This window comes from Culex pipiens, chromosome 2, assembly GCF_016801865.2.
Source record: "Culex pipiens pallens isolate TS chromosome 2, TS_CPP_V2, whole genome shotgun sequence".
Lineage (NCBI taxonomy): Eukaryota > Metazoa > Arthropoda > Insecta > Diptera > Culicidae > Culex > Culex pipiens.
Window position 1 is genome coordinate 40,949,425 of NC_068938.1, and position 18,709 is coordinate 40,968,133.

Consider the following 18,709-nt stretch of genomic DNA (forward strand, 5'->3'; position numbering starts at 1 on the left):
AATTCAGTTGGTTTAACTGATTTTATGGCATCAACTTGGGCATCAAAATTGTTGAATTAACATTCTGAATTATTGATGTTTAATTAAATTCGTTCATTAAAAAAAGTTATTTAAAATGAGCATAAGGTGAAAAATCGGGCAAAATCTGTTAGGATCTGACACAGAGAAGGAAGAATATCTATTCTGGCTGACACTTGAAAAATCTGGCATTCCCAGATTTATCTGGCAACCCTGTCTGTAAGTAACTCTCAATTATGATATGGGGTTTTATCAAAATCTCCTCAAAATACAACCTCCCAACCGTAAACCAATTACACATATTTACACCACACGCTCCTTACAAGATTTACACACACGTACATACGAAGGTTCGTACACGTACACACACACACATACGATCGGTAGCTGTTAGTTGCGCAAAAGGAATTAATCAAACGTTTTTGGTTACACGAATTTGGAAGAACGGATGAAATCGAGTTGGGAAAGGAAGGAGGAAATTGGAGACAAAAAGCACAATTAGAAAGACAACATTTGGTAGAAGAAGAAGAAGGGATTCCTCGACTCCGTGACCCCAGCTAGGGATGTTTGTGGTGTGATTGATGTTCCGTAGAGTGTTCCGATACAATTTGAGTCCCGGTGGAAAAGAGGAGCAGACAGGAATCGTCCGGGGGGGGATTGGTTGGAGTTTGAGGGGAAAGGGGTTGGGTTTTGGTATGATGAGAGGCCTAAATCCTATCTCACGCTGCACACACACCTGTTTTACCGTTAATCTTATTCTCCTTATTGCTACCGCCGCCTCCATGAGTGCTACCGTCGATCGGCGAAGTGGATAAGCTTGGCCACGCTTCTTTGCATTGGATTGGTCCATTGGTTATGTCGCTTATATGTTTAGAATCACCTGTTTTGCCACTGCCGCCTCCGCCCGCCGTACCGTTTGCAATAATACCGTTCGTGGTGGTGCCGGTTCCGCCGCCGCCGCCGCTGACGTTGCCATTCCCGACACCACCACTGGCGCTGCCATTGGACGCGGCCAGCGGCGCCGTCGTTCCGTTGGACGTTCCCGTACCGCCGGACGACGGCGTTAGGCCGAGCTGCGCCTGCATCGTATCGTGGAGTCGCTTCTCGTACTCCTGATGCTTGCCCTGGTGCATCTCCTGAAAGGACAAGACGGCGCGTTTAGCACAAGAACAACATCTACAAACACAAACCCAAACACACTTACCTCCTTCGTAAAGCTAGCCTCCTGGTCGCCCAGCTCGTGCAGATACATGCAGTCCGGCTTCGGACACGACTGGTTCTTCATGAAGTGACTACAGTACTTGGTCGTACCTAAGCTCGTCTTGATCAGCCGCCCGTCGATCATAATGTTGTTGACGCTCTGAATGGCCTTCAGCGCGTCGTTGTTGTTAATGTACGTTACGTACGCGGACGCCGACGGGCCCTGTTGGTGCGGTAATTGGCCACGCAGTGCAGTGCGGTACGGTTGGTATGCAAGTATGAAAGTGAAACAAAGGGGAAAACGTCAGTTACCTCCTTTACACCGTATAACAAGTTACCTGGACTCCTGCGTACGTTGTACTAGGATTGATTACAACTTTATGGATCTTGCCGTACTTTCCAAAGTATTCGTGCTTTTTCAGGATCTCGGGGTCGGCCAGTCTCGGCGGCAGCCCGACGACAAAGACCAGGTTCTTCTGCACCACCCGCACGTTCGCCAGGTGCTTCCGGTTTTCGGAGATTTTCGCCTTCCGCTGCTGGTCCCGTTGCCGCTTCTCCGCCTTGAACGCCGCAATCTGCTCCTGCGACAGGGGCGTGAAGTCGGCCGGGTTCTCCGGGTACGCCTTCCGGCACGCCGGGCACAGCTCGTTCTCGTCGGTGCGGATCCGGTGCCAGCAGAACCGGCAGATCTGGGGAAAATGAGAATCGCGATAAGTACGGAATCTAAAACTGATGTTGATGTGGAAGCTGAAAAACCTTTTTCGTTCCATTCCCATCTTGACTAGTTATCAAGAACTTTAGTCACCGTTTTCAATTTTATCTTTGCACATAATCAAATTTTGATTTAAAGTTCATTTAAAGATCAAATCTTTTTTAAAAAGAGTACAAAAAACATAACCTTAAAATATAAGCAATTTTCTATGCTATGTAATGCTAAATATTTGGCAAATATTTTATAGACTATTTTTTCGAAAAGGTCATACCATTTCACAAATTTTCATTTTTTATCCTGTGGGTGTAAATGTTAAGAGTTAAGAATACCAACAACTCTCAATAATAAAAAAAACATCCATTTAAAAAAAAATGAAATCTTAAGTTAGTTTGCAATAGGTCCTAACCACCTTTTGAAATCAAAGCCGAATCATGATCGGTGAACTTGTTTAAAATTTCATCATTTTTTTATGTTTCATCATTTTATAAAAAAAAAGAATTCAAACAAACTATTAAAAAAATGCTCATGGGCCTAGTTCCTAATTTGTGCCTACCAAACTTAATTTAACGAAATTGTGCTTTTTAACGACAATTCTCGGGTTTCTTTTACTTGGGAATGATACTTGCTGTCATTATCTGCATTTTGGGTGGCAAGAATAATTGAATTTTTCAAGAGATAAAATGTTTGGAAATGAAACAAATGCATTTCATACGTATATAGATTTTGGTTTTGAATGGTTCATAAGGCTTCATCCATAAAGTACGTCACGCTAGAATCAGTCAAAATTTACCCCCCCCCCCTCCCCCCCTTTGTCACGCTTTTCCTATACTTATAACACGCAATGTCACACTTGCTCAGACCCCCCCTCCCCCCCGTGACATACTTTATGGATGACGCCTAACTAAGCATGTTTTTTTTCAGATTAGTTTAAAGGTATTAGATTTATAATGCATCCTCATTTACTGATTTTAACCAAATATTTTGAAATTTTAAGCAAAATATTCCTGAAATTCCTGAGAATTCAGATATGATCGTCAGTACAAAAAAAAAAGAAATATTTAGCTTTTATTGTTTCAATCCCATTCCCAGCAAAAAAAATTCCAGAATAGACCATTCTGTAGAATGAACCATTTTCCAGAAAGGGTTTAGCCTTCCTCACCTCAATGAGGAAAGGCTATAAAATCACTCGAAAAATGAACTTCTTAATTCGACCTCGTTGACCCACCTTCACGTATACCTATCGACTCAGAATCAAATTCTGAACAAATGTCTGTGCGTGTGTATGTCTGTAAGTCCGTGCACCGAAAAATATGCACACGATTATCTCCGGACTGGCTGAACCGATTTGGACCGTTTTGGTCTCATTCGATCCGTCTTGGGGTCCCACAAGACCCTAGTTAATAACTTCGGAAGATTGTAAAAAGGGTGATTTTTGTAAGAAAACCCGTATATTAATGCTATATCGTCAGCTGTGTGCTATCTTGTAACATAGACCATTTTGGTCGAAAATGAGTTAATGATGACGTTTTGCTATACTTAACAAATACTACAAGATGCTTTAACCCGATTTTGGAAATTCGCTTCCGTTTCCCGGATATCGCAATACACACTTGTGACATAGACCAATTTATCATCAAAATGGTCGTGCACACTTGTGACACGTCATACATGTTGTTGGAAAATGTGGAAAATTTGTCTTGTTTTTCACAAATTTATGTTGATACACACTTTCTAAAAGCAATGCAATCTTTTGTTTTTGAAAATATACTGATTAGGTCGGTTAAACTATTGATTTAAGCCAATTTTAGTTTGTATGGGAATTCTGTGCACACTTGTGACACGTAGTACAATTTTACTTTAGAAGCACACTTGTGACACGTGCTTTTCAGATTTTTGATTACATAATTTACTGTATCTTTTAACTGGTGTAACCAAATTAGTTGAAACTTGGAGCGTTTGTTAAGCGATAGTATACGAACCGATTGCTTTAAAAGGTTTGGCTCTACCATTCATAGTTTTGAAAATATTAATCATCAAACTTTAAAAATCGATTTTCTCGAATAGTACTAAATGGTCGTTGTCACAAGATAGCACACAGCTGACGATATATTGTTAGAAAGGTATTTGAAAGACCTTTCCAATGCGTTGAAGATCTGACAACCCCATCAAAACTTATGAGCACTTATGTGTTATTTATACACTTTTTTGAGGCCGGATCTCAAATATTGTGATGAAAAAGTTGTCCGGATATATCATGCGACCCATCGTTGGATAGGTAATCAAAAAGATTGAAGATCTGAAAACCCTATCAAAAGTTTTAAGTACTTTAGTGTTTTAATACATTTTTATGAGGCCGGATCTCAGATATTTTGATATAAAATAAGTGTTATTTAAACACTTTTTTGAGGCTGTGTAGTGTATTCACATTTTGAATGCGAGGAAGGCACCAACCACCTAAAGGTGGATTAAGTAACGTTTTTTATTGTTGTTTTACTAAAAGAAGGGTAAATTTTTACGAGAGTTATGAAACTCATAGAGATTTACCCTTCATTTTAATAAGATTTGAAGATTTGCGTTTCTGTGCTCTTTCTGGTAAAACATTTTTTAACATTTCTGGGGAATGGTTCATTTCGGTGAATGGGCCATTCTGGCGAATGGATGAATGCAATGAAATTCTGTGGAAATTTGTAAAAACTGGCTATTTTTAGATTTTTCGAAAGAGCACATGCTTTTGAACCAAACTGCATCAATAACTCAAACGTGGTGAAAATGCATATAGAAGACATTAACTGTATGCGAACAGGGGCAGTATAATATTGGATCTATTGGAAATCACGTCTACAGCTTTTGTGAAGTTCTTTGATTAACTCGAGCCAAAAATTTCATTAGGGCAGAAAACCAAAAACCGCGATTCGAGAAAAACGCTGGCGAAAAATTGACAACTTGTTTTAAGGAAGCTTGACTGATGGTATTTTTACTGATAATATGATAAAACACAACATTATCCTCAGCTCTACTTTAAATATCTTAATTCTACATAGATTTTCGCAATAAAACTCTTTATTAGGCCCTTTTCATTATTTAACTGTTTTTCATAATGGGTCCTTTCTAAATGCAATTTCGATGAGAACTTTAAGGGCACAATAGCGTTGTCACCTGATTGTTGTTTTGAATACTGTTATGAGCCCTTTCATTTAGTTAGAATTAATGAGGAATTCAGTGGAAATTTTGATAATTGGTGAAGTGTTGTGATTGAATAGTGTAGATAAGGAATGTGAAACAAAAATTCGTTTAAAATGTACTGAACAGCAGCCGCTGAAGCATATTAAAATTTGTATTTCGACGAAGTTTTTTTCTGCAGAATTCCTTGGTGAAAAGTAAACCGAACTTGGTTTTTATTTGAATTATTGTTAAGAATGTATGAAAAGTTTACTTTATAACACAAAAAATCCTCAGCTATGAAAAACTAACAATTAAGGAAGGGCACATTCGAACAAATTTGTGTGATTTGGAGCAAGATCGTTATGTGCTCTTACGTGTTATTCATTTTTTCAATGGGAAATTGTTTGCTATCGATCTGGAACAGTGCAATAATTCCGAATGTTTACATTTTGGTTTTGTGTCCTAGTAAAATGTTAGGCTCTAACTCTTTCTTTACATTTATTTAGGATTTTTGAAAAGGTTCACGAAAAAACGCTATATATATACTTGGTATATATGTTACGATGAGCACTTTTTGACACTAGCAAATCAACTTTTTTTTCGACTCATAGTTAGGCATTCACAATATGTTCCTATCTTGCTAATATTCGATGGATAAGAGTTTTTTTTTAATTTAAGATACATTAACAATAAATATTACTGAGGACTCACTGAGAAGAAAAAAAAAAACATCGAAAGAGAAAGAACTTCATTTTATATTATCTATTAAAAGCAGTTAACAACAAAGCGCATGCTTTGAACATATTTCCGAACCTAATTGAAATATAAACAAGTGCCCTTTTATATTTTTTCTTAGCAAACACGTTTTGTTTGCCTGGCCGTTATGCGACAAATGGAATCAAACTTGTTAAAAGTTTTCCACAAGTTTTTTGTGCAGATTAAAGTGAAGTGTATAACAACACTGTTTTTTTTAACCAAGAGCTTTTTATTTTCTGAGACCGCTGTTGATATTTTAAAACTTTATATTACAAAAAAAGACAGAATCGAGGACAGAATTCGTTTTAAAAAAGTACACGACCTGTCCCTTTAGTTTTCAATATGGTATTCGATTGCAAGAAACTTTGTTTGCTGACTAGACAATAAGAAGGATTGCTCACCTGGTAGCCACATGTACACGGGTAGAAGTTGAGGTCATCTACTTCTAGCGGTTCCATGCACAGTGGGCACTCGGCCTGTTCCTCGTCCCCGCTACTGTTGTTCATCACGTTCATGATGACGCCGGAGGATGACACCTGCGTAGAATCCTCTCCCTCGCTGAACTTTGCCTCACGAACCACACTCACCACTTTCTTCGTAATGCTTTGCACACGACGACGACGACCTTTTGGGGGAATCCCTCACCTCACGACACAATCGTTGGCACTGAGACACGCACAGATGGTGATCACTTGCGACACACACTTGGACGGTCGGCTTCACTATTGGAACCCGGACCGGACGCACTTTTTTTTTTCTGGAGCTTCGCTCCGGTTGATTCTTCTTGGTTTTTTTCCCTCTTGACAGCTAGATCACCACCGGTACCGGTGGGATTGCTTCCGAACTCCGCGCAACCCCAGTTCAAACCCCGGTTTATCTGCGCAACGTCAGCTTCCACAGGGATCCGAGTGTCGGTAGCGGAGGGGCGTTTGTTGCACACGGGGGATGTTCCGCAGGCGAATTTCAAACTTCCGAGCTGCTGCACACAGCTGAGAGCGCGATCCGAGGCGGGTGATTTCTTCAGCACGCGTGTTTGAAACGGACCGTTCTCTGCGAAATAAAAAGAGTGGGAAAACAAACTTATATTAATATGTGATAGGCAGACGAGACGGGTCGGGTAAAAATAGCGCAGCACACACATTTTCGGGCAGAGAAACTTGGGAGTGTGTGTTACGTAGGATTTCTTTAAGGTAAACGGAACTAATTTTAGATCGAAGTGGGAAAAGTGCGAAAAATTGAACTTAAGGCCAGCCCAAGAGGTTGCGACGGACGACACGGGCAGAGGTTTGAGGCACCTAAACGAATACCTGCGAAGGAAGTTGTGTTGTAATATTGCTGGGTAGTGCTTCCACGTTGCGGCTGATTCGTCGATGGTGATGTGGACCTGTCGGTGTTGTTTCAATCAGATTGTAGATAAGATAATGCTGCACTTTTATAATAGAAAATACGAGACTTGACGTCTGCGGAAGGTTCGAGAGGGTTTGGTTCCGTAATTTATTACTTAATGTTTAAAACAAAATTGTTGAATCAATTTTTCAGGCCATTCTCATACAAGATTAAGGCTTAAGTACTACTTTTTTCTATTGGTTCTTGGAAACTACAATTTTAGAGATTTATAATGTATCTATAGATCTTATCAATCGATTTGAAAGTTACATTCAACAATGTTATACTTTTTTGATATTTTTTTATTTTTTAAATAAATTTTAAATAATCTGATAAATATCGTTGAAAGGAGGATATTGAGAGTATTCTAGTATACAAATCGGCATGAGAAATAACGCATAGCATATTCATATCATGTGTTCGCTTCTCACATACGCGTTTGAGCAATCTTTACCAAACTGACCACTTCACGGCAGTGGCCCTGCTGGTAACGTGTAGTATTCATCCGCTTGATGCTATAATGGTTGTGTTTGTGGATAAATGTAGGGGTTATTGGCTAATTACTTAAGTCTTTAATTTTGTCTGCATTTTCAAAAGTTTTTGTAAAAATACGTTGCTTATTTCTTTGTTTATAAAACAAATTCCCGCCAACTGCCAAATTACCCTACCCATTGCCGTTGTAGTAACCAGCAAAAAGTGAAAGGCACATTGCTGCTGCTACCTAGCCCCAGCTCGTCACTACTCACTGTAGCAGAGTGTCTCAAAACCACATTTCGTGGTCCACCGCAACACTCTGCTGGCGCAGAATACGGGGTGAGGACGACCTGCTACCAAAGCCAACCCAATTCAACCACCTAATACGAACGATATTGAAACCTTCACTGTCCGGTTAGTAAAAAAAGACCTTAGAGCCATCCTTCGATTCTACCACAACCCCGGGAGACATAAAAGGGTGGTTGGTGCACATTGGACGTGACTACCGACACACCACTCGAAGAAGGCGACTACGGGTTCGACCTTGGCGCGTTACAACGACGACGATTTAATGAGAGACTTGGCGGCGGCGGGAAACTACGCGTTGATAACTTTTCTGACAAAGAATGTCAGCCCAGTCGCGTGAAACGACTCACGACGACCTTTGATTCTATGCTTAGAGGGTGACGAGCGGGAATTCCCGGGAAAAAAATCCCGGGAAATCGATCATTTTTGGACCTCTCGATTCCCGGGAAATTTGGTCGAGACTCCCGGGAAATTTAATTCTTATAAATATGAAAGCCAAATTATATAAACTAATCAGAAAACCATTTGAAAAAATCGAAATTGTCCAGAACATTGAGTGTTCAATGATCGATATTTAAGTTCGAATAAACCAATGCTTTTATAATCTTCTTCTTTAGAAAGTGTAAATTTAAACTTGTCAAAAATTCCAATAACTATAATTGAGTGTGAACAAAAGTTACATTGAAGCATACTTTGCAGGTACACCCCAGATATGAAAAACTCATGTTTTTTTTTAATATTATTCCAATTTATTATTTTTAAGAAGGAAAAGCATTTTAAAAATAAGTTCATTTATTTTATCATCTCTCGAGCATAGCAAACCTTATAATTTTGGAAAAATAACTCTGCAACTCTTTGTAATGTTTAAGTCCGCCAATTGTTAAAATTCTGGTTTTCCGGATAACTGTTAATATTTCTTCATTTAATATTTACAGTTGGCCCAAGAAGGAAAAACAATTTTAAATTGTTGTTTTGAGTCGTTATTTATAAAATTGCAAAAAATAAAGATACTGGGAAATTATACATAAGCTAATTTTAAATTTTTAAAAATCTAATAACAAGTTCATGCAAAAAGCTTCAGAATTCAGAAAAAAATATATCAAAATGTAGAACTGTGAACTATAAAACGAGGCTACTTAAATTAACGTTTCATTGAATAGTTTATAACATAACATGTTACTGAACAAATTTATTACATTTCTGTTAAATTATTGGCACTATTGCATAGTTTAAAAAAAAACTCCCGGGTCCCGGGAATTCCCGGGAAATAGCAAAATACAACTCTCGATTCCCGGGAAATTGAAAATCTCGAGAATCGTCACCCTCTATCTATGCTCAACCGTGGAAGCAGCGCCTCGCCGCGAGTTGTCTCAGCGGATTCCAAATGTAGGACGGAAAATCGATAAGCCCCAGTGCAGCGCGGTGTCACATCCAAGGGCGCGGAGTGCACCGTTTTTTACGACCATTGTGCTCTGAGCAACTGGTACCAGTGCTGCCAATCGATACGTGGTGGAACGTTGAAACAGCGTCGTTCGCTGTTCGCATCTCCGGAAGCGTTTCCGGGATGGGATATGAGTGAAGACTTCCGGAAGCTTGCGCGCTGAAAGCAGCTCGTATTGATCTGGGAAGTTCAAATCTTGGCCATCATAAATCAAACCCCGTGGAAGAAGTGCATCTCTGCGTGTTGGCAAAACATCTTTCCCTCCACAAGTACAAGCGAAAGTCCGAGATGCTCCAACAACTACTACGGCAACGCAATCGCCGTGGTGTACTACAGACTGAGAAATCCCACCACGAAAAGGTGCGCACCGTCCAACTGCGCAGTTTTTGCATTTGCGACCAGCTGATTTTGACAGCTCGCTAGTTGTTTTTGTTTTATTGAAAGAATGGCTTTTGTTTACCTCTCTGCGCGTGGCTGAGAGCGGTTCTGTGAAACGCTGCTCGTGCGGACTTGGCGAGAACGAAGGACAAATGATCGCGGCGGCCAGAAGTTCCGAAAATAAATACGGCATTGGAGGGGCGCTGTTCAGCGACGGGTGCGTTAAGGACCGAGCGCGCTTGGGTTCGACAAGTGGACGATAATTGACGTAATATGGTCGTGGAAATTGATAACTTAGACGCAAGCGAAGCAGTTCAAAGAAGTCCTTCTTATAACATCGTTGCTCGGGTGGCACGCCGGATGGGCTCTATTCAGTTGCAATTCGGAATTTGATATGATGACTTTTTCTGATGTTCGTTAGCGTAATTTTGCAAGCCAATTAAAACGACCTTTGAATAGTTAGTAGCTCCAAAGGGAAAACTCAAGAAAACTTGCACGTTCTTTTCGTGACCTCCTCAAGAAAAGTTGACAGTTCGGTTTGAGCGCAATGGGCGGTTCACGCGCTTGAGTTTCTTGGGAGAAAAAAAAATAAAAATATTGAAAAATTCTAAATGCTTAAATTTAAGGATACAAAAATTAGCGAGTTGAAGACAAAAATTACAAAAACAAAAAAAAAAACAAAAATTATTTTTTTAGAGAATCTTAACTTTAAGTAATGAAAACTCTTGAATTAAAAATAATAAGTTTTGAAAATTGAAAACTAATAATTTTTAGATGTTTAAATTTCTGAATTTCAAAAACCTAAAAAATAATAATTAAAAAATCCTTAAATTCCTTAATTACTAATTCGAAAAACCTTGCATTCCTGAATTCTGAAATTCCTTAAATTGTTCAATAATTATTTTTATTTTTTATTCTGGAATGCCATCATTTTTGCCGCCATCTCAGCTGTCAAAAAATAATAATTTACAAAAAACTTAAAATCATTTTTTTTAATTCTTAACTTTAATTTTTTGAAAATTCTTGAATTAAAAATCATAAATATTGAAAATTTACAGAATCTTCTATTTTTAAAATTATTAAATTTCTGAATTCAAAAAACCTTAATATTTTTAATTTAAAAATCTTAAATTCTCTAATTCGGAAAACCTTGAATTCCAAAATTTTGAAATTCCTAAATTGTTAAATTATTCAATCTTATTTTTTTTATTCTGGAATACCGCCTGTTTTGCCGCCATCTCAATTGACACAAAAAAAATTACATAAAAACAAAAAATCCATTGTTTTTAGAAATTTTAAACTTTAAATTATGAAAATTCTCGAATTCAAAATCTTTAAGAAATTCACTAACAAATCCTGAAATTCTTAAATCTTTGGATTTAAAAAGCCTTAAATTCTTGAATTTGAAAATCCTCAATCCTAAATTCGGAAACATTGAATTCCTAAATTCCTAAATTCGAAAAACCTTGAATTCCTACATTCTGAAAATTTTAAATTCTAAACTTTAAATTATGAAAATTCTTGCCGCCATCTCAATTGACAAAAAAAAATTACAAAAAAAACCAAAAAAATCATTTTTTTTTAGAAATTACATATTTTTAATTATGAAAATTCTCGAATTCAAAATCTTTAAGAAATTCACAAACAAATTCTGAAATTCTTAAATTTCTGATTTTAAAAAGCCTTGAATTTTTAAATTTGAAAATCCTCATTCGTAAATTCGAAAACATTGAATTCCTAAATTCCTAAATTCGAAAAACGTTGAAATCCTAAATTCTGAAATTCCTAAATTGTTTTTTTTTTTATTCTGGAATGCCGTCACTTTTGCCGCCATCTCAACTGACAAAATATCAGACTTTTTTTGAGTATTGTTTCTCTTTTTTTTTTTGAGTTTTAAAATGTCTAATTAAAAAAAATAATTGGAATTTGGTTGAATTTTATATTTGTACCATTAATAAATATTGCGGTTTTTTTTTTCAATTTTCAGCTCTTGAATGACTGGATTTTGATATTTTTGAATCCTGAAATTTATTATTTTTTAAACTTTTGCATTTCAAACTTTTTGAATTTTAGATTTCATTTCATTTCATTTTATTAGGTTGCTTTAACAATTACATTGGTGCAGTTGTTATCCTGAGATACTACCTTTCAACAGCTGATTTGTTCAAAATGGGGAGAGAGTTTACTGGTATTAAGGAGAACGAATTAGACAGAGAAGGAAAAAAATTGCAAAAATAACCTTCGAAATAGCTAATAGATGTGGGATAGTTAGAGGAAAGGAGGCATTACTTAATCTAATATCACAGCTCAAGGGGACAACCGCTGCAGCAGGGGATTGACTGAGGTGGCGCACCCCATCCAGAACTTCGGTAGCACTCGCTGGAGCCAATCATCGATCAACTCCATCTTCGCCATCCTGTGGACGTCGTCAGTCGAATTTTAGATTTTTTGTGAACGTTTTCGATTTTAGAATCTTTACATTTTTGGATTTGTGATTCATATTTTTTTTTTAATTTTGGATATATTGAATTTATGTTTTTAAGATTTGTTTGTTTTAAAGTTTATTTGTATTAATAAGTTTGTATTATATTTGTTTCAATTTCAATTCAATTTCAATTGATAGTCAAAAGATATTCAACTTCAAAGACTTCACTGTTGTATACAAACTTCAGGTAACCTTGATGCTCTGAACCATTTATGTTACTCAAAAATCAGCTTAAATATGGTTTTGGCAAAGTGGGATTACATTTTAGTAATACTTTGAACTGTGTAGCCTCCTTTGGGGTTTTCTGAACTGGTAAAAGTGTGATGGAATCGTGAAAATCAAGTTCACCTATAAATCGTTTAATTGGTTGTAATGGTTCTACAAAAGGTTCTACAAAAAAAGTATACCGTCATTTCAACACGATTCTAAAAAGTCTTTACAATAGTGGATTATATTCCTGCCACTCTGTGATCACTTCAGACCAGTTTTATCAGATTCGTACAAAAACAAATCAAAATCATCAATTTTATTTTATAGTTGATATCTATGAATATCTCGATAGATTCCGCAGGTCTGAAAACAATGAATTCTTTAACAGTTATTCGCCTTACAACCCCGAGCCCAACTCCAGCTGGCAAGCATTGACGTCGCTGCTGCCGTCACAAGTGATTGTTGCAGTAGCTTTTCCACCTACACACTACTCGTCACTACGACCACTCCGACGTGATGGTTTATGCACATCATTGATCACACAATTTTCACTAATTTCGCGAAGTTGTCATTATTGTTTTTTTTTTCCTGCGATTTTTCAACTTATTTTGCTGCCTTGTGATTTTTGTCCACTATCACGATTTTCTTCCGGCATGCGATTTGTACCGAGGCGGCCACCCCACCGGAGGTGACACAGCTTGCGCGTGTCGGCTATTAGCCGAATGGATGTTCGTGTCCAGCTTCCCAATCTCCTCGATTGTGTCCGCAATGTCCTCGATCATGCTGGTCTGGCCCGGCGAGTTGGCCGAATCGTACCCGCTACCAATCTTCGCCCGAAATTCTGCAGCTGGAAACTGTTCAGGATGCAGCCCAAAGCACTTGTACCGGTCATTCCTCAGGCTCGATTTACTCCGAAAATCCCCCGAACTACTACTCCCGGCTCACAAGTGAAAGTGATCGTGGCCACTTTCCGCACCGTGGTCACACTCCGTCCCGTGGCATTCGGGTGAACTCCGCGAAATGCACGGGTCGTCGTCGTCGTCATCATCTTCGCTGGGCACGCCGGAATCTCCGCCGGCCCGAGCCGTTCCCGCGAGCTGGATTTGGACTTTGGATGGTGAAAGGCGGCCACCCCGCCGGAGGTGACACAGCTGATGGGAACTCACGATTGCCGCACCAAATGTTTGATCCACTCCGGGAACATCGGAACAGCAGCTTGACGGAGAAGTTTTACTTATCTCGATTTCCGCAACCTTGCCTTAACCTAAATAGAACGAAACGGAGAACGACAAAAAAATGTTTAAAATCTGTCTCACCATATCAAAAATTATTAAACTTACCTCTTTCAATGATTTGATGACAGATTCTTGCCAGAAGAGGTACAGAATTGATAAAATTTATCGAAAAATTCGACTGCAAAAATATTCTTTGCGGCGGCACACATGTTTTTCGTTTTGACGTTTCTCCACTCTGACACGCGTGTGTCAGTGGTCAAGGCGCGTGAAATTGGGTTTCATTTGATGTAATATTCCATCAAACTTGATGCTCCAGTTATGTGCATCAGATTAAGCATAAAATTGGGTTATTTATAATGTAGTTTTAGGTTTCGCATAATGTCACGGAATGCCAATAGAAATTTTATTAATTTACGTCAAAATAAACATAATTTTACAGCGGAAACACATTTACATGATTTAATAGTAGGTGCAATCAAGGATTACGTTAAATGTAAAATTAATATTTTTTTAGTGTGTACGTCACACGAGACACTCGGCGTATTGATAGATATTGTGCAAAAGGTGTACCCGGGTAACATGGAAACGGTACCCAGTGGGGGAGGTGGACACTCGGTGAAGACGCGTGCCGCAACAACGGATAAATGGCCGCAAGCAAAGAAGTTTGTTGAACTCGCTCTCGTGTATGTGTATCGGGTGTACAATATGAACTCGGGACTCGTATAGGCTACAAGTGCGATGTTGTCTTTCTCTGTACGCGAGCGTCGTTGCGAATCTTGTGGAACACATTAAAGATCGACCAAATTTAGCCATCCTATACGCGGACGAGAGCGCGTCTGTCTGTGTTTTATGGCTGCGAACAGGTAAACCGCTAGCTGACCTTCGCGGGGCATTCGCGGTTCATGAATGGCGCTACCAAGAGTGGCAGAGAAGAGGTTACGCGTTTTGCGAGGTGTGATTGAACTCTTGAACGCTTGCTTAAGAGTGGTTTATTGCAGGTTCAGACAGGAATTCCATGATCTGAGCGTTTGTGTATACGTAACGTGTTCCGAATCATCCCATAGATGCAACTCAGTGTAAGCTGATAGATGGTCCAAGCTCGACGCCTCGACGGCACTCGTAATCACTGCCGGTCGCCAGAACCACCGAAACAAAATAAATAAATATGTACCAAAAACAACGCGCGAAACAAAAAGTTCAAGGGCGTTTAATTACAAGGAGAACTGCGTTGTTTGGCGGACAATAATGATGCTGTTTCGCGAATTCAATCCGCTGTGTGCAGATTTTGGTACTGACCGCGCTCGTGCGAAATTGAGCTAACGCTTCTGCGACCGGTTTGGACTGGTTTGGGGTTTAGTGATGGACGCTAATTACCAGACAGGGTCACCACCGTGTCTGGCTAAATGTCATCTCAATATCTCATATTGCTCATTCCAGTATGAAATATTTTCAAAATCGAAGAGATTTACGCCGACCGCTTTTCAAATATAAATAAATACGGCCTCCAAGGTAAACCTGCTGGGGAGATGCGATCGATGCAACCGCTCGAATATCTGGCGCAAAATATGGCAACAAATCAAATTCAAATGTATGCAACAGAGTGCGACAGCTCAGCAACCGCCAGCAGTCATTGACATTTAAATATTTTACACCCCGGGTGCAACGCAGGCCCCCAACCGGCACCAGCACCATCACCCCTTCCCTAATTCATTCATCTGATTTCGCGCCACCATCATACCGGCGGCTTTCAACGGCTTGGCAAGAGCCGCGGCGGTGAGCGCTAGTCCGGAAAGAGTTGGTTGAGCAATTTTGACATAACTGTTTCAAATAAATTTAAAGATCCTTAAGCCACATTGGTATTAGGTTAGACCTACTCGCTTTATGATGTTTGACCTTCAATAAATAATTCCGGTTCACCCTAGTACAAACACAGAGTAACCCAGAGATAACAGTCCTAAGAAAAAAACTAACTTAATCCACCTATGTGGTTGATGCCTTCCTCACTTTTTACCAACAATGGGTAATATGAGTGGTTTGGACACATATTTCAGCTATTTTTTTTTAGGGACCATCCACAAACCACGTGGACACTTTTTTTGGTAATCTTAACCCCCCCCCCCCCTCGTGGACAATTGTCCATACAAAAAAAATCTTTTTTGTATGGAGCGTGGACAATCGCCATACCCCCCCCCCCCCCTAAAGTGTCCACGTGGTTTATGGATGGTCCCTTAGGTCCAGAAAAATAAGTACACAGATATAACTTAAGTTGTCATAACTTGAGACAGGGTTGCCAGATTTTCAATTATGTGGACTCGTTGGAAAGGTCTCTTGATTACCTAACCAACAATGGGTCGGATGATGGTTCCGGACATCGTTTACATACATTTAAGTGAGATCCGGCTTCAAAAAAATTCATAAATATCACTTAAGTGGTCATAACTCGAGACAGGGTTGCCAGATCTTAAATGTTGTGGGCTCGTTGGAAAGGTCTCTCGATTATCTAACCAACGATGGGTCGGATGATGGTTCCGGACATCGTTTACATACATTAAAGTGAGATCCGGCTTCAAAAAAGTACATAAATATCACTTAAGTGGTCATAACTCGAGACAGGGTTGCCAGATTTTCAATTATGTGAACTCATTGGAAAGGTCTCTTGATTACCTAACCAACGATGGGTTGGATGATGGATCCGGACATCGTTTACATACATTTAAGTAAGATCCGGCTTCAAAAAAGTACATAAATATCACTTAAGTGGTCATAACTCGAGACAGGGTTGCCAGATTTTCAATTATGTGGACTCGTTGGAACGGTCTCTTGATTACCTAACCAACGATGGGTCGGATGATGGTTCCGGACATTGTTTACATACATTTAAGTGAGATCCGGCTTCAAAAAAATTCATAAATATCACTTAAGTTGTCATAACTTGAGACAGGGTTGCCAGATCTTAAATGTTGTGGGCTCGTTGGAAAGGTCTCTCGATTATCTAACTAACGATGGGTCGGATGATGGTTCCGGACATCGTTTACATACATTAAAGTGAGATCCGGCTTCAAAAAAGTACATAAATATCACTTAAGTGGTCATAACTCGAGACAGGGTTGCCAGATCTTCGATGTTGTGGACTCGTTGGAAAGATCTCTTGATTACCTAACCAACGATGGGTCGGATGATGGATCCGGACATTGTTTACATGCATTTAAGTGAGATCCGGCTTCAAAAAAGTACATGAATATCACTTAAGTGGTCATAACTCGAGACAGAGTTGCCAGATCTTCAATGTTGTGGACTCGTTGGAAAGGTCTCTCGATTACCTAACCAACGATGGGTCGGATGATGGATCCGGACATCGTTTACATGCATTTAAGTGAGATCCGGCTTCAAAAAAGTACATAAATATCACTTAAGTGGTCATAACTCGAGACAGGGTTGCCAGATCTTCAATGTTGAGGACTCGTTGGAAAGGTCTCTTGATTACCTAACCAACGATGGGTCGGATGATGGATCCGGACATCGTTTACATGCATATAATTGAGATCCGGCTTCAAAAAAGTACATAAATATCACTTAAGTGGTCATAACTCGAGACAGGGTTGCCAGATCTTCGATGTTGAGGACTCGTTGGAAAGGTCTCTTGATTACCTAACCAACGATGGGTCGGATGATGGTTCCGGACATCGTTTACATGCATATAATTGAGATCCGGATATATGTGAAAACACATTTTTATACATAACTTTTGAACTACTTATCGAAACTTCAAACAATTCAATAGCGATGTATGGGACCCTAAACCAAGTCGAATGCAACTGGTTCGATCAAAATCGGTTCAGCCAGTGCTGAGAAAACTTGGCAAGATTTTTGAACACATACATACATACACACACACACACACATACACACACACACAGACATTTGTTCAGTTTTCGATTCTGAGTCGATATGTATATATGATGGTGGGTCTTCGAGCTTTTAATAAAAAGTTCATTTTTAGAGCAGGATTATAGCCTTACCTCAGTGAGGAAGGCAAAAGAGATCCTAAACCTGATCATCAACGGTGCCCACCTTGTCAGAATGTAGATCTCGGGGAAATGAGTAAAAAATGTCTGTAATGATAGTAATAGTAGCATATTAAAAATATTTGCCTAGATAGGCACTTCAAACGTTCAACGTTCCACCTCAATCTTCTTCACACTCTGCGTTACTTCTACCCCAGATTTTCGCCAAACGTCCGACCGCGGCGCTGACCGATGTCCGCGGTGCTTCTTCCTACAATTTCACCGCTTGCGCGCCGTGCCGTATTATGAAATATTTGAGGAACCAACAACCGCGGCTGTGTCATTGGTGGCCACCACAGCGCCGTGATGCAACCCGCGACGGCGCAAATTTGGCTACCGATCGCGGCCGGTCGGCATTAGTTTACCACGAAGGGTAGTAATTGTGACGCCCTGGTGTCGTGTACTATACGTATCGTATCGCTAAGTGCATTCTAGTGTACGTCTTGCGCGTCTTACGACCACTTGCAGGCGGGGGATTCTTCCACCAGCTGTTTACTGTGAACCAGCTGGCGAGGTATTGGTGTCGGCAGTTAATCGGATCGAAGATTCTAGATTGGTGCGCGTACCGTAACGTGGCCAATTTTGCTGAGAGTATAGTTGTAATCGATTGCACCTTCACCGCGATTGTGTTTATATGTCACACCGTTCGAGCAATGTTTGCAGCTTGTTCTAGCAGCGTTGAAACAACTGTTTGAATTGTTTTCATACCAAGCTGAGGTTATTCAGAATGGTTCAGCTACTGTTGTGAGATTTTTTTTTCAAGTAATGTTGTGCGTTGAGCGATGATTGGTGATTTATCTAATCGCTGGTTGGGGAAAAACAACAGCAAAAAAACAAAATACAGATAAAGTAGGTGACGCTACTGCCTCGATTTCGCACTTT

At 39.5% G+C, this 18,709-nt stretch overlaps 1 protein-coding gene across 4 annotated transcripts in view; it reads right to left on the reverse strand.

Annotated features, from left to right (window-relative positions):
* The window catches only part of LOC120420360 (putative mediator of RNA polymerase II transcription subunit 26), a 48,692-nt gene that overhangs the window by 13,776 nt on the left and 16,207 nt on the right, over window positions 1-18,709 (reverse strand). For 2 of the 4 annotated variants that reach the window (XM_039583364.2, XM_052709193.1), the window contains exons 2-5: window positions 6,250-6,898; window positions 1,563-1,907; window positions 1,223-1,441; window positions 755-1,154 (exon numbers count right to left, since the gene is read on the reverse strand). In XM_039583364.2, coding sequence (XP_039439298.1) covers window positions 755-1,154; window positions 1,223-1,441; window positions 1,563-1,907; window positions 6,250-6,363 — 1,078 coding nt within the window. In that variant the 5' untranslated portion in view covers window positions 6,364-6,898. The remainder of the gene's footprint in view (window positions 1-754; window positions 1,155-1,222; window positions 1,442-1,562; window positions 1,908-6,249; window positions 6,899-18,709) is intronic. The other 2 variants (XM_039583377.2, XM_039583370.2) reach the window with 2 other exon arrangements.